At 40.6% G+C, this 17,250-nt stretch overlaps 1 protein-coding gene across 1 annotated transcript in view; it reads right to left on the reverse strand.

Moving 5' to 3' along the window:
• Positions 1-17,250, reverse strand: part of doc2b (double C2-like domains, beta) — an 88,872-nt gene that overhangs the window by 18,369 nt on the left and 53,253 nt on the right. The window contains exon 3 of the mRNA XM_029519844.1: positions 8,332-8,406. Coding sequence (XP_029375704.1) covers positions 8,332-8,406 — 75 coding nt within the window. The remainder of the gene's footprint in view (positions 1-8,331; positions 8,407-17,250) is intronic.

Raw genomic sequence — 17,250 nt, forward strand, 5'->3', positions numbered from 1 at the left:
TTTGTCAATACATTGACGTCTGGTGGCTGGCATGCAAACCCAACCTCATTGATGCATATTGGACGCTGCTGGGGATGAAACATAAACAGTAGACTGCATTTATGAGCGACAGCTATTATCAAAGCAGCGCAGGGAGTGAATGGAAAACAGCACGGTGTGCTGAATTCTCTGAAGTTACAAGACAGAAACAATGCCTCAGTTTTGGCTGTTCAGCCCATTTCTGTCAACTTTGGAAAAACACAAAACTCCAGCTTAAGACATTAAATTCTGTCTGGAAAGAAACAAAAGTACAACAATACATTCACACAACCAAGATTCATAGAATTCAACATAAACCTACCAGTGAAAAGTTCTAGGATAGATTAATTCTCTAAAACTAATACTGAAGATGAGACGGGATGGGACAAACAGAACGTGTCCCTCCATCCAGTCAATCTTATTTGTGCCTAATATGTGCAGCACGTTCAGCTGAAGCACAGTTCAACAGAAGCTGAGCACACCAGCTGCTGCTTATGAAGAAAATGTTAGCCAATTAAATCACCAATAACGACTTAAACTTTAACTTTGCACGGAGCCAGACGAGCTGTTCCCAAAGTTTTTACTGTCCAAACGTGAATCACCATCTTGCAGTTCTGCCTCTCTGCCACCTTCCTATATTGGAGGAAATCTGGGACGAATGGTCCAAGGTGTTTTAGTAGAACATTGTGATGTCACAATGACATTGACCTTAGACAGTTTGATCCAACATATTTGTGCATCCTCAGGTTCAAGTGAATATTTTTATCAGACAGGAATTCCACCTGTGCGTTACTCATATAAGACAGACAGCAGACATTTTTAGCAGCATTTTTCACTGACTTACTTGGTCACGTTTGAATTAATTTCAATCTGGCGAGGTGATGAAAATTACTACAAGCTACATGGGTTAATGGCCTCTGAGCCTGGCCCTGAAGAAAACAAGATGGGTGAGGACGTGTGGTTCTGTTGAATTCAATCAATTAGCTATTGTGATTATTTGGAAGTCTGATGACAGGCGTCAGCAAAATAAGCTTCTCGCTGATTGTTTCTCCCCCAATCAGTGTCAACCACGCACACACTCACACTATTCAAATTCATGTCTTAAAGGCTCATAACCACATTTCGTATTCCATAAGTTCCATCAGTTATTAAATTGGGATCTCGCATGGTTTCCATTCATTATTCACTCTTTTCTTCCTTCTTTCTATCTTAAGTTAAAAGTTTTTCCAATTTTTTTAAATTGTGTGAGCGTAATCTCTCTGAAACAACATTTACAATACTTTACTACTTCTGTGCATTCAGCCCGTCCTTCAGTCAAGACTGGAAGTGTCTATTTATTGAAGCTATGCAACAATATTTGTTAGCTTTTGTGACAAACACAAAGAATGGGTTTGTTGTAAATGCTACTGAAGCTGATAGTTGCGCTGGTGAAGACATGAAGAAGAACAAACTGTCTCTTGTGAACAATGTCAGTGTGAATTAACTGTAATAATTCAAATTCTGATTGAACACGACAGGATTCATTGAATAGTACAAATATTAAACACCTTCATTCAATCAGAAATGAGCATTAACCCACAAAATAATCTAATCTTTGTTGAATAATCCCATCATGATGCAACTGCAGATCTACAAACGTAGTGATGTGATGTGAATATAAGAAGAAATGGCTCCAACCCAGATACATATAAGTGTTCTGGAAGTTAGATACAGGAAGGTGAGTGCACAGCTCAGTTACTAAACACTGTTTCTATGGTGAATATGTGACATTGAAGGTAACTTGGGTTGATTCAGCCGCCACAGTTTGCAGCACTGTTCCCCTCCACTATACAAAGGTCAAGCTGTTCCTGGCTGTTCCCAGCGTCTTTGTGGATTGCTGGGAGGATGGCGAGAAGCAGAGGAAGCCAACACTTGAATGACAGCGTAGTCAGATGAAATTAACTCTGGCTGGGATGTCAATAAATCACTGTGAAGGAGGCTGAGCAGAGCGTGTAATGCAACAAGTACTTTATTAAACGGTTACAGAGCACAAACCGGTCCTGACCCATAAAATAACATAATGAGCAGCAGGGTGCATGTGTGGTCAGTAGTTATTATAGAGGAAATAATTCAGCAGCAGCACCTGCTCACAGACGGGGGGCCAGGATACAAATGAACAACCGGTGTCACAAGTCATTTCCACTGCAGGGGCTAAAAAGCATCGCTCTCAGGCAAATTATTGCCCCCTTTTTTGCACAGACCTCTGGATCTCCACTCTAACTAGCTTTAGTTAGAAAAAGGCTCCTGTACCTGAGGAAGACAGGTGACGAGGCCAATAAGAAGCTGTCTAAGAGTAAGAGCCGAAGAGCTGCAGACTATTCAGTATTCTACTTCTCTTATCTGTGTTAATTGCTCTATAAAACTAATTAAGCAAAAACAATAACCAACAGCTTTGGCTGAGACAATTCATGTTGAATAGTAATAATGACAAACAAAGCCATGCAGCAGAAATAAATGCAACAGAAACAAGCATTATCTACCACAATTTAAAATGTGTTCTGAGCCATTATCATCCACTAATTTGGTTTTGCGATGGTGAATTTACAAAAACCAAGAATGGTCAAAACTGAAGCAGCAGTGGCTCAAAAGATCTTGACTTTAAGTCCCTGAGATGGCGCCTTTCAGAGACAACTTCATCCTCCGTTTACAATCATGACTTAAGCCCAAAAAAGAAACACGTGGTTAGGTTTGAGACATCATCAGCTTCTTGCTTAAAAAACTTTCAGGGTTATGCTACTGGATAACGTCTTTTATTCGACCTCCACATTCTGTTCTAAGTGTGTAGTCTAAGAGGCCAAACCAAATAACCCAACAACCAGAGAGGGCCGAGGTATCACCAAGGTCTGTTAGATTGAATGATTTAGACTGGAGAAAATAATTCAGGGTCGGTTGCAGAGACAGCGAGTCAGGAATGTTAAGTGCAATTTCATAACAATAAAGGCGTCATTCTCTAATTTGATCTCCTGCACTGAAAAAAGGACTTATTACCTTCACCAAGTCATTCCACTGGATTGAAGCTTTACCAATGTAAAAGTGTTTGACAAATGAGTCAGTGCAAACACACAAGAAATAACTATGACGATACAAGTACAGAACTAAAGGGTTTTTAGTTTGGTTTTCAAGCCACAGATAGATTTATGATGGGTTGTCAGAACTCAGTTAGGTGATTGGTTCCAAGGCAACACAGCACATGGTAATTTAGTTAACCAGTGAAAAAGCAGCCACATGAATGCTACTGCTTGGTGCAGAGCAGAGTGACAGGCAGCTAATCAGCAGGCAGCTCCGTACAGAGCACCTGTTAGGCTGTGATTTCATTGGCTCACGGGACGTTAACCAAACAGAGACAGAGACAGCAACAGTCTCTTATCTCTCATCAGCCTGAAGCTTGTGGGTGTGTTTGCACGTAATTTAAATCCTCAAAGTGGTTATTTATTTTCTCACGTTGCCTCTGTAGGTGTCACTTTTCCCAGGGCAATGTGTTTTCAGGCACGTCCCGGCAGCTTGGTCAAGCTGTGTCCTGGAACATTTGGAAGCTGCAACGGTCAAACTCTCAGCTGTTTTGTTTCAGTTGAGCCGAGTGGAAAACAGCTTTGTGTTGCCATTTTCATTTGGGAATCTGCACAATTAAACACAATGTAATTATATTTTTGGAGCGTGTAGCTGCCGTCTCCGTTTTCTACATTTCAGCATCAGGTCACACAATTGAGCCACTAACATTTTAGAAATTCAATGTTATTCCAAATGTGAACATACAAATGCTTTAGATGTCTACTGTACCTACTGCGCCGCTTCATCACCTGTGAAAGCATCATAATTTCACATTATTTCATCCGTGACAGCAAATGACAGTTTAATCTGGAATAATTACAGACATTTTGTTGTGTTTGATTGTGGTCTCAAAAGGAGATGAAACTGTGATCTTTCTTCGCAGCAGAGCGTGAAACGTCATTTCTGATTAGAGTGCCAGAAGAAGTTATGACCTCTTTAGTGGGTCTTAATGAGGCTCTTAGACCGAGCCTAATGATTATTTTGATAGCAAAATGAGAGAATATCAGAGCGGGGGGTGACGCGACGGCGCCTTGTTTCTGAGAGGAGAGGTAGATCCTCGGGGCAAACACGCCCTCTCTGAGTTTTATTTGACTTACCAATCAATCTATGACATTTTCATATGAACACATCTCTGCTGATGCTCTCCGGAGTAAGATGGAAGGAGAAAATCTCTTAAATAAACTCAAACCAATCACTGGAAAACGATGTGACACTGGTCACAGTTTGTGAATGACAAATAACTCACAAATTCATTTGGTTCAGAAAGCAGAAACTTTGCCTGTTGGACTAATTTAGTTCTATTCAGAAAGTTTTAAAAAGTCCATTTAAACCAGCTTAGAAAATGCACTTAAACAAATCTTTTGAAAATCTGAGCGCTGTCTGTGACGCCATGGCATCCTTTCACAGAGGATGCAGATACAGAAGCACTTCATCAGCAGAGAAGGAGAAGCAGCAGATGGCAGGAGAAGTGAGCCAAACTCAATGTTGTAGACTACAAAAAGTTTGCATGTTGACCTATCTTGGAAATGATGAGTAAGAAATTGCAAAAACCAAAGCCCATAGATACTAAAGTGTCCAATCAATGTTTGCACCACTGTAGGAAAGCTGTATAATAAAACAGCTGCTGGGAAAAACTTGGTGTTCATATTTCATGATGGCAACATTAGGACTGCTGCAGGAAGTGTTTTCATAAGGACAGACGTGGCCGTTGGAGAGGAGCACAGGTGTCTTAGCAGCAGAAGAAATTATTTGCATCCTTCTACACCGGCAATTTAAGGAATAATTTAGTCAGTCAGTAGCAGCAGCTAACCTGGTTCAGTCTGACTGAAACAACAACACACATCTGAGGCTCAATAACAAAGACACACATAACTGTGCCCAGTACTTGTGTGGAGTGTGTGCTCCACCTTTGGATGACTTAAAGCACTAAGTTTCACCAAGTCCACCCAACACTGCCCGCACCTGACAGTATCAGAAACACAACGTTCAACAGTTTTATTTAGCCGCTTTATTTGGGAAAGGCTACATACCATAATTTGAAATATTCTGTGTTTTTGTCTCATTGAATAGATCTTCAGATGTTGTTTAATCTCCCTCACACGCAACAATGACAGTTGAGATTCAGTAAGTGAACTCAGTCACATAAAAATCCATATTGTGAAAGCAAGATGGATTACTTAAATAATAAATAAATAAATAAATTTTATTCAAAATTAAGGCAAAGAATGCGAGTAACTACTCCTAATTAGGTCGTCCAGTTAATTTCCAATTTTAATCTATGTAAACATCAGTTTTTCAGTCAAAAAGCCATCTTCAGGATGTGATGAAGGATGATAATGTGTTCTCTGGTAGTCAGACATCTTGCCGATCACAGACGGTATCCACAGTTGGTCAGTTTCTCCTCTAACTGAAGGGGTTGAGGGAGGAGGAGCTGCACAACTCAGATGGTGTATGACAATTATTGTGCTACTCTATAACAGCAGTCATGAAGCTTCAGGCATCAATTTCTGAATGGCTAATTGCACATTTCCAACTATAATACTCACAACTCCATCTTTGCCATTGTTACTAATTGGTCCAATTTGAAATTAAGCCTGAGAAGAAGCTTTTACTTAGATTTGAAATTGTGTCACCATCACCATCATAGTCTGCACACATGAAGCAGACAGTAATTTATTCCAGACTGGAAATGTTATTGTACCTACACTGCACAAATCTAAGTCACAGCACGTTGTGTGGCTCACCACACAGTGGGCAGAGCAGCATAGCTAACAATAAAAGGCGGCATATTCACGTCTGTCTGCAGAGACACAAGAGACTCAGTTTATTTATCCAGAGCAGCCTCTTCATTAAGTGAGAGCTGGAGATAACATTATCATGTCTTCCTCAGTTACTGTATATTCATACAACAGTGAGGAGGGGCTTTGTCAGAGCTGCAGGGAAAACACCAGCTCTGCACACATTCCCAGTCAGGAAAGGTGGATTTACTTCCTTGTGGTTAAATGCTATCACCTCCTCTGCCATGTGCCAAAACTCGGCGCCGTCTTGACATTTCCTGTTTTAGTTTGAAATTCCTACTCTCTTTGTGTTTCAGTTTGCTTGCCTTTCCTCTTTCCCCACCCTGACTGTATGCAGGCAGTTCGGCTCGTGCCGTAGAACGAAGCCATCTCATAGTTAAGTCCATGTCCTTTGCCTTGTCTAGTTTCCTGATTCATGTTGATACCTTGTCTAGCCTTTTCCAAGCATTGTCTTGCATCTTTTGTTGCTACTTTTGCTGTTTGTTTCGTACCAGTTTGTTTCCTCGAAGAGTTATTTTGAGTTGAACTTTGTAAATAAACGTTCATTTGGTGCGTTGTCTTCCAAGTTGTGTATTTGGGTCATCTTTAACCTACAGTGATGAATAATGGCCAAAAGTGTTTTTATAGAACATTATGAGGTCACAGTGAGCTTGACCTTTCACCTCTCAGATATCAAATGCCCTCAGTTTGCCATTTCATTCATTAAATTGTGTCATAATTAGCATCTAAATTATTAAACTGTGGTCACAGTGACCTTTGATATTTCCAGATTCTAATCAGCTCATCATTGACTCGAAGTGAAGGCTTGTACCAAATTTGAAGAAATTCCCTCAAGGTGTGACTGAGATATTGCTGTTATGAAAATGGGACGGATGTACAGACAGAACAGCGTCCACAGCAGTCAGCCAAGATAAAACTGTTTTTGATGCATCAGGGTGCATTCGCAGTGATAAAAGTTTTCTGCTGTGGTGCATTTCCCTTCATCATCTGGACTGGGATTTCTCTGACTTTTACTTTTGCCCCGTTGGCAATCTCAGTTTATTGCCTCAGCAAGTTGATCCACCGAAATAACTCAACACCAAAGAAAAAGAGAGGAGGAACTCTGCTCTGGCCTTCAACCATTCACACCAGAAGACTCCTTCTGTCCTCCTGGACTTTTTGCTTATTTTAACCATAAACGGTCCACAGTGCTTTTGCCCATTTTTCCCGAACACTTACATCCTTCGATATCTGGCAGTTTACAGTATGTAAAAGAATGTCTTAACGGTTACCAATGAAGGAACAGATTTGCAGACTTCCGGCAACAGCACGAGTGGAATTACAATAATGACCTCACAATGGCTGTGGCTGCCAGCACCGACGCTCTGTTCAGAGGGGTTGACCTCATAATTGTCCTGGAGTTGATGAAGTGGTCATATGTTTACATGCATCAGCTTAGGGAGACTGAGATGCTGTGAACATACATGGAAACTAGAAATCAATTAATCACACAGTGACGTGGTTATCCATCACTATTTTTAATAAAACTACACAAAGCAACACTGAGGTGAAGGTAAAGCTGATGTTCTGTGGCGAGAGCAGGCCCGAAACAATTATAAAGTTGCAATCAAAAGAAATAATGAGATGAGTTTGAAAAAGAATTAGAAGAAAGGGACATATGAGTCAGGTTGACGAATAATCGCATGGCTTCAGCTTTCAGTAAGCTTCTTTTGTAGAATGTACTCTTTCGCAGGTTCTCTATTAGATTTGAAGACTTTAATGAAAGGATCAAATTAACCTTGAGGCCTCTGTTGGACACATACACAGAAGAATTCACTGCCTCCTCACTGACAACCATTGAGTCACTTTACATGTTGAAGTTTAGCTATGTCTCTGTCTTTGTGTCGTACACTTGTGTTACGCATTGATGTGGGAGTGCAAAGTGTGGAAACCCAAGAGAGCTTTAGAGGCTCTTATGAAACAAAACACAAGTTGTGTATCTTACAGTTCATCTACTTGTGACGTGGCTCACAGCGTGGCACAGAGAGGCAAGATCTTCTCCAGTGAAGCACATCATTGGTAAGTGGGTACATTAGGTCAGCCAGTTAATGTTGTTTACATTGATGAAGCCCTGCACTGACATATCCTCACTGTGGTGTTCCACCAAGCCATGAAATGGATTATTAGGCTTCTCTTAATGTGGGTGTATTTGCAGCCCGGAAAATTACCACAAAATCAGAGCAAAGCATCCGTTAAGTTTTCCTGAAAACGAACAAGCAGCACCCGGTTTTTGTATCCTGTCTTCAAACATTTTGCTCACTTTTTTTTTTTTCTAACTTCTTCATATCTTCTGATCATGATTTAAAAAGAACCAACCTTTTGGTGTTTGATGAAGAAAAGGACACGAACATGGACAGTGCCACCACAACAGCATTACTTATTAACCCACCTTGCTGGCACCAGGCAGGAGGTGCAGCTTGACGTAGGGGTCTGACAGCCCATTGTGGTCCATCGGCTTGAGCCCCTGAGGACGGAATACAGAGAAGCATCAATGAGTCATTATGAAAAAAAAGCTCCCTAACAGACTCTTGTATTCTGTAGATTTTTTTAAGCAGCCCAATTATACACCCCCATTATATAGTTGAGATGTCATAAAAAACCCTTATGGTTCGTCCTCTGAAACAACTGTCCAAAACAAACTGCATTAAACACTGAATATCTGGCAAACCAAGCAAAAGAGAAGTTTATAGAGTGTGTAAAAGAGAAAGAATTCATCATCAAGGCAGCATGCTCAGTAAATTTCACTGCAATCTGCAAACTCTCCAAAGTTTGATAGAAAGCTGCATGAAAAGGTCAGAGCATCAAAAAATACAAAATCCATCAAATCTAAATAAAAACGTCTTCTCAAGCAAAATGTGAGGAAACAAATGGAGCATATCGACCCTCTGAGCAACCAATTTTTAAGTTTAAGGCTGATTAATCCAGCCAGTTTTGAAAAGCATGTCTACAAAAGAGATTTTGATAAGATGGTCAAACTAAACAGAAGGCCACAGTTACAGTCAGGACAAATCCTCCATAAAACAAGCTCTGGTGGCTGATCTCACCGCAACCAAGAAAATGTCAGCTAGACTTTGGTTCACAATGATTACATTGGGTGGGTGGTTAGAAAGGTGAGAAAATATATGTGATGCACAATTATTCTTCCCTCATTTAGCAAAAAAAAAAAAAAAAAATCCTGAAATGAAAATACTGGTGACAGTTGGCTGAGCAGATGACCCAGTGCTTTTAAAACATAATATAAAAGACACATACCACCTATACAATAATAAACTGTTAATGTTTTCACAGATCTGAATATAAAGCACTATGAGCAGCATTACTATAAGCTATAAATGTAAAATATCTGGAGCATTCCCAGTCTGCGTGTCAATGTACTTTATATAAATCATTACAGAAACATTGGTCTACACCACACCACTCTGAGAAACACTGAAACGCAGGCTTTTACGTTCCATTAAAGAACAAATCGATACAACTCAGGGGCCACAGGGTGTAAAGGTCACTCATACAATGAACAAACAAAAACAACACCTTGTGAGTGCCCATTGAAAGGACCTGAACAGGGAATAAACAGAAGAAAGGAAATGCACCGCGGCTCGGTCTGAATATATTCATGAAAACTGCACATGGAGATCCAGTTTACCTTTTTCTGACCTCATGTGAGAGGGAACTGTTGAAGATGAGCTAAGAGCTTAAATTGGACCCGAATTCTTGAATTTGTACTTTTTATAGAAACTGCTGGGGATAATTTGGGCTGTTGGCACTGACAAAAGTCAGCTTTTGTGCAAATCAGGAAAATCATCCTTCAGCTTTTTAAAACATGAAAACCACTCAAGCTGAATTCTTACGGTTTTCACACAATACTGTTGATTTAAAATTACACCTTTTAGTAAGACCACAGAATGTCTTCGAACATTTAAGTACTTGTGTGCGTCACTGTTTTAAAACAACTCGAGGAAAAAAACTTACCAAAAAAATAAGAGTCACTATCATCACAAAATGTTTAGAGTGACTGGCACTGATTGTCTGTCAGCTAGTGATAGAAATCATTCATGCATTATACACTGTGTTTCACCATTTGAGTCATCTGAGGGGCTGCAATCAATCCCAGCGCACATTGGATGAGGACAGGGTGCAGCCCAGACAGGCCGCTGATCCATCACCGGTCTGATTCAAGGTGAGATTCAAACCAACGAGCCTCCAATTAAACTAATGCATTGGATTGTGGGAGGAAGCCAAGCAGCCGGGGACAAAAAGAAGCTGAGATCGTCCGACCTCCAGTTCGTCTTATCGGCCAAGCTTTATAAACTCTAGAGTCTACAGGAAAACTCTCATTGTTTTTAAACTCAAACTGGTGATACAGGCTTTCCAATTAAAATGGTCCACGTCCAGGCTGAAAAACAGCTTTTCACTGATAACACAACAGTCAGATTTAACACAGCTCCTCCAAAGTTACACCACTCGAAGACTTGTACAGAGTCAGAGACAGAAAAGTCAGGTCGCAGGGGGTTCAGGGCAGGACTGCTGAAGTGAAAATAAGCCCATGTTTGTTTACATTTAATCAAAGTACTTTTTTATTAAATACACGTAATATTGTTTAATAAATGCTCGGTATGCGGTCCTCACGTTATAAATGTCAAAACAATGTAATGCAATAAATATCACATTTTCAAGGGGGCAGGGTCATAAATAATAAAATAAAATTTACAAAGACATCAGGCACCCTAGAATAACCTCCCTGCTGAGATCAGACCGTGACTCCATTAAACCCAAACTTAAATCTGCTCTTAACACTTTAACATCCAGTTTAAATGCATTAATTAAACCTAATAAATCCAGCAGAGAGCACTAAACTTTGTGAAAACAGCTGCATCACTCTGACTCTGTTTGTTTACTCCCTGAAGCACACAAGTGTCCAGACAGTGTCTCTCTTCTTCCTGTCTTCTCTTTTCATTTCCCTCCCTCCTGTAATTTTCTGTTTTCTGGTCTCTTCCTGTTGTTCTATGCATCTCAATATAATGTTTGTATACTGTGCCTCTTTCCCTCTGCTGCCTTCCTCTTGTCCTCTGCCTTTACCCCTCAGCCCAGCCGGTCCGGGCAGATGGCCAGCTACTCCCAACCTGGCTGTGCTTGATTTTTCTGATTCTAAAAAGGACATTTTTTTCCTGCCACTGCCCCCACATGCTCGCCCATGGTGGGAATTGTAGGGCTTGTAAACGGACTAGACCTGCTGTATGTGAAAAGTGTCTGGAGCTTGAGATTTGGTGCAACGAATTTAAAAACTGACTGCATGTATTAACAAATTATCTTGATATGTGTCCGCTTACAAAGAACAGCCCTTTGAAGTCGCAAAAGCTCACACTCTTAATCTAATGTAGCCTCATAAAATAGGTTACAGTGCGTCTCCAATGGCAGTATAAATATAAAACCTGAAAGCTACAACTGTACAGATACATATTTTATAATTTGCCACAGAAACATACAGAAGATGCTGAATGTAGTGAGGGAAAAAAGGCCTAAAGCTGAAGATGTTTTAGTGAATAAATCTAATAGAAACTGTGAAAGCATTCAATGTCAGCAGGAACCCGCAGAAAACAAGTCCTTCGACGTGAAAAATTAGGGTGTAGACTCCCTACGCTCTGATAGCTGACCTTAACTGTAGTAAACATGGGGTCAAGGTGAGAAAGTGTACTCCACCATTTTATACTGACTGATCCATCCTTCACCTCCTCAGTACACAGACAATGTCATCCAACTTCCTTCCTGGCCAATTGGCCTCCATTACTCACATATTAAGTAATTACCAAATGATTCCAGACACACAGGCAGTCTTCACTACAGCGACCAACAATATCAGGATCGCAACCAAACAGAAGGAGGAACCACACACTTAATTTACATGACTTTGATGGAGGAGATAAAAAAATGGACTCGGAAACAGACTTTCCTATCAGAAGTTCCCATCTTTCTCTTATTGTCATTATATGCGTGTTCAAACTGCCAAAGGCTTTCATTTCTTTGCAAAAATGAAAATGACGACTCCTCAGTCAGAGGAAAAAGCAAAACGAGCTTGGCCAATTGAGTTTTGTTCTGATGGCTAAATTGCGAGTTGCTGGGGGCCTCAAATGAGCTGCTATAAATTTGTCATTCTGAGCGTTTCAAATATTCCCATTCCATATTTTGTTTTGTTGCACAGAAGACACACAAATAAAAAAAGATGGAAAAAGGGAAGAATTTGCATACAAGCCAAGTGCAACCTGCGACCTTTCATCTTGATCAGGTTTCTTATTTTTCCTCAAGCAGCAGCCTTGAAGGTCTGCTGTGTAAGATGTTTGATCTGGAACAGAAAACACTTTGAACTGTTGTTTTCTTCGATGTGAATAAGATCGGAGCACACACCCACTCAAAGGTTAATGTGTCTGTGACCTGCACGTCTGGGTGTTGAAATGTTACGGCTTTTTAGACGTACTCTCTGACCACGCTGAGGTATTGAGGCAGCATGATGAGAGCTGATTGGAGAGGCTGAGAGAGAGGCACCTGAGCTATCATTTGAGCAGAGGAGCATCACATGGGGCCCGATGGGGACGAGCAGACAGCTGTGTCATGCTGCTGATTGCATGGTCAGCCTCTGAATACTCTGTTGATCATAATTACAGAGGGCTGGAGAAAAATGACCACTGGGAAAGGCAGATGGGTAACATGCACCAGTGTATATACACACCTCCGATTTCACACATTCATTCATAACAGCTCCTTTAATTAATGGCCTGCAAATGCTGTGAAATGAAGTTGAGCTCTCTTTGCCGAGGGAATCGGGAGCTTCCTCGATATCTTTCAGAGCAAATGAGGGGGACAGCGGCACTTGGCAAGTGCAGTCTTGGAACTAGAGATAAAATGAACAGAAAAGCAGCATGTGCACCCTGAAAGGCCATAAATACAGCTTTATACACTTCAATCAGACAATATCACTGAAATTGTAACTAAATCTAAATCAGATGAAGCACTGTAGCTGAAAGATTTCCATGTGCAAGTTCATTAAGTTACAGAAATACATAGTTGTCCCAGAACTGTTTCCGCATACAGCCTGTACCAAACAGACACATATAACTCATAATATGTGGGTGTTGCAATAAATAGAATGAAAACAACTATTTATTTCGCAGATTAAAACAATTTCTTTCAGTTATTATAGTCTGGGTGAATGGACGAGTGAATGGATGAAGAATTTCCAAACCTTTAATTAACCTCATTAATTATTGTGTGCATTTTAACCACTACTGATAGGAGCAGCGGTGCGGATGATTCAATAAATTGCATTTAACTTGTAGTGGTTGATGTAGCATTACAGGCTAGTTAATTAATGGGTCAAATTCACAGCAAGGAATCTCCCTCCCCTCTCATTTCCTGTTGTCTTTCTGGTGTTGATTCTCAAACAGCAGTGTAGAATAAGAAAAATATTTTGTTCCGGAAAGTAAAACACACCTCATGAAAAACACACACAACACAGATTTCATCGTCCAGATTCACTCAAAGATACAAACAAACCGTCAACAACCCCCAGGTGACTGCAGCTCACTGTGAGTTCAACATTGCAAGCTGTGAACTGGAAGAAAACCTGAAAATGTTAGTCATATATATGTATATCTGTCTCATGTTACTCATGGTTTTGATTTTTTTTATTTGCTTTGTGTTTCAACGCATTTTCTGATCGCATTGTTCTTCTCATGGAATTATATCCGATTCTTCCATAAATCAAAAAAAGTGCCATCTTATGAAGCCTCAGAAGGCACAGTTTGTCGTGAGCACATACTGCTCCTGTTTGTTTTCTATGCCCTTTATGGCCAGACAGGTGCTTATCTTCCCCTGGCGCTATCCGCCTCTTCATCATCCAGGGCATAAGTCTTCATTACCATATTGGACTGGCCCGGTAACCTCCAGGTGGGGGAGGCATCAATCAGCGGGGGCAGCAGATAACAGGATGGATGAGACAGGCCACAGACCTCATCCAGAGGGAGCTGACCTGCAGTGGCGTTGCAGAAGGGGTTAATGCTTTGGGGGGCCACCTGGCATCAGCAGAGGTGCTCGGGTCAAGGCTACTTGAGGTGACACCGGAGTGATGGAAGTAGGCAGCATGGAGTGCCGACAGATGGGTCCCATTCATCACCAATGGACGCCAATGCTAATGGTGGAGATGCTTAAGTAGGAGCAGGGAGGACGTGTGGGTCAGGACGCAGGGTCACGTTGGGACACATTATTTTCTATGCCAGTCATGGCATCACTGACTTGGTGGGAAAGCAGCAGCGAGACGAGTATTTAAATGGCCATTGAAAAGCCACACACCAGTCACTCCACTGATCTCTGAGCCTCTCTATGACTGGAGGATGACGTTCAACTCACACACTTCCGGGTGTTATGAAACCCAATTTCCAACCACCAAAGCTGTTTACAGAACCCTCCCTTTTTAATACAAACATGCAAACATGGACATTCAGACAGGAAAAGGATTATACAGAAATCACAACTTGGCAAAACCCCCAGGTAGTTATTTCCTGCTAATAAAGCCAAGCTTCTATCCAAATGAATGGGAAGAGAGAATAAAAATCCTAAAACAAAAAAAGGCCTACAAATTATGTTTAACCGTGACTTCTATGACACGTTCCTCCATAAATTTCTTTAAGCTTTTATGTCTCCAACACTGGAAAGTTTCTTTTTCAGTAATCCAGAATGAGGTGGAATATAAATAATGGTGGGTTTCTCCCAGTGTCACCATCACTCCCTGTGGCCCTCTCCATGCTATTTTACACCATAAATTTAACTGTGTAGATTTCTCATGTGTGGTCATAATACAAACCTGTGTCATTTCTTTTGCATTGATTTGAGTTGATGTGTGTGTCATCAAGGGTTAGGGTTAGGGTTATAAATCATTAGATAAGAAAGTTGTTATAGTCCCTGAGGGGCAATTTGGTTTACAACAATAGTCACACAACCAATATGCACCGTAAAAAAAAAACTACCCAAATAACACTGATGTATGCTGTATGACAGCCTCTGGTATGTAAAGATGGCGTTTACAAATCAATCAGTGAATTGGTTGAATCTTTCAGTCCAGTGTCGTTGATCATGTTATCGCTGGATGCTCCTGTCACTATGTGTTATCACGGTGTTTGCTTTTAATCAGCAGAAGTGTTTCAGGGCATTATTATTTAAGTAAGAATGGGACCAACAGAGGAAAAACATCTAACATTCATTCAGATGAAAAATCACTTTGTCTTACTGCAGAGTAACTGAATTACATCACAGCGGTAATGGAAGGGAGCTTGTAAGGGGTTAGTGAGGGGTCAGTGACGGTTTCGATCAGGGTTGACGGGGTGTGGTCTGGTGTGGGTGGATAACAATAAGTATTGATCTATTGGGGACTGGTTGGGATTTGAGTTTATCTCAGCTGCTTACCTTCTTGTATCTGGGGACAGGAAGCTGTTTTTCCAGCAAACATAAAGCAGCAACACAGAGGTGGTGAGAGCATGCAAAAGAGTGAGGTGGAGGAGAGAGAGAAAAAGAACATTGATGTGAAATTGTTGAAGCAGCTGAAAAAAAATAAAAAAAAATTTAAAAAAATCACAAACCAAACAGGACAAAAATGTGTGATGAATTTTAACTACACCTCATACTTGTTAATTGCGTCATTGACATTTGGCATTTAAGTAATTACCATTGGAGACAAACACCAGTGACAGTTTGCCACAATGAATAAAGTTGTTGTTTTTTTTTTTGTTAAGCATCTTTGAATCGACGTACTGACTTAGAAAACTGTCCGAGAAGTTTAACAGGTGTTTCAGCCCACGAGTTCACACACTGAGAATTAAAGAAGGAGTTTCAGCACGTGTAACATATAAACACCTCCAGATGGTGAGAGGTAGACACTTAACAGCACTGAGAGATAAATAACTTATGTGAAAGCATAAAAAATAAATAAATAAATAAAAAAGCTTGGCATTAACTGAAACAGAGTAGAAATTTTGGGAAATACACATATTGGTTTTCTATTTCACTGTGCCAAAGTGTTAAAGCCAAACAGAAACAGAAAATGTAAAAGAAGCAACTAATGGTTTTCCAAAAAGCTACTGTTTGTAGGAAACACCGGCTGAAGGTGGTGAACGTGTGGAGCAACCTGAACTCTTACTGCCACTGGTAAATACAGGAAAAGGCACTTTGGTGCCACAGCTGGCAACCTCAGAGAATCTCCAGACTGTGACTCAAAACATTTTTTAAATAAAATAAAAAAGTTCTGTAAATTCTAAAGCTTTAAAGCTCCAGAACAATGAAACAGGAAGCCAATCATTTCTATAAATGTGTCACACAGAGACAAGACAAAAGGCATTCTATTTCTAAGTAAATAACCCTCTCTTAAATAATGAGGAAGTCCAGAGGCAGGAAGCAGCAAAGGTGGAATTAAATCACATTTTGGTCCTCAGCTCTCTTTTTTTATAAACACAGAAATAACCCGCCTCTGTCACAGTTTGAGACAAAAACTGACAATGAGATAAGTCTGTTTCTCTCAAAAGCAAAATCATTTTTATAGGCTGGCATAGAGCTGGATCAGAAACCCCCCCCCCCAAAAAAAAGTTCACACATTCTGCCAAAATGTCTAAATAGAGAGAGAGCATGTTTAACTGTGTAGCCGTCGTTACAAACAGCTTCCCGCTGTGCAAACTTCTAATTTTAGCTGACAAAACAGCTGGAGAAGAAAAGTCACACTGAACATCTGTCCACGTTAGCTGGACTGTCAACATCATTAGCTCTTCTGACAATCGGTAAAGAAATATAATCAGTTGCTTCACATAGAGGTTGTGACCATAACCTGATATGTTGCTTGTGTCTTCTTTGTGCCGGACTCTCTGCAGGCCTCTAAAGGTTAACGAGGAAAACTGTTGCACTGTTTTTAGGTTTTATGCCAAGCTAAGCTAATGACTCCAGCTCTGTGTCTATTCAACAGACTAAGCCCGATACTTAGCTTCTCATCTTCAAGCAGCTGATGCACCAACGTAAAATCTGAAAATGCCTTATAGTTTACTGCCGGCCAGTTGCTGCTGAAGACTTGACAGCACCGGTGCTGACAGTATGAATGACGATCGATTCGACTACGACCATGACACAACAGCTCCTCGTTTTATGCTTTTTGTGCGAATTTCCAGCAGAAATGCGACAAATTGAAATTTGGTTTTGTCAGATGTTTTTTAACTTCCGTTGACTGTAATACAGGGATTCCAAAGAATACTGAGTTTTCTTATAAAGCCATTTTTCTGTAAAC

This window comes from Echeneis naucrates, chromosome 14, assembly GCF_900963305.1.
Source record: "Echeneis naucrates chromosome 14, fEcheNa1.1, whole genome shotgun sequence".
Lineage (NCBI taxonomy): Eukaryota > Metazoa > Chordata > Actinopteri > Carangiformes > Echeneidae > Echeneis > Echeneis naucrates.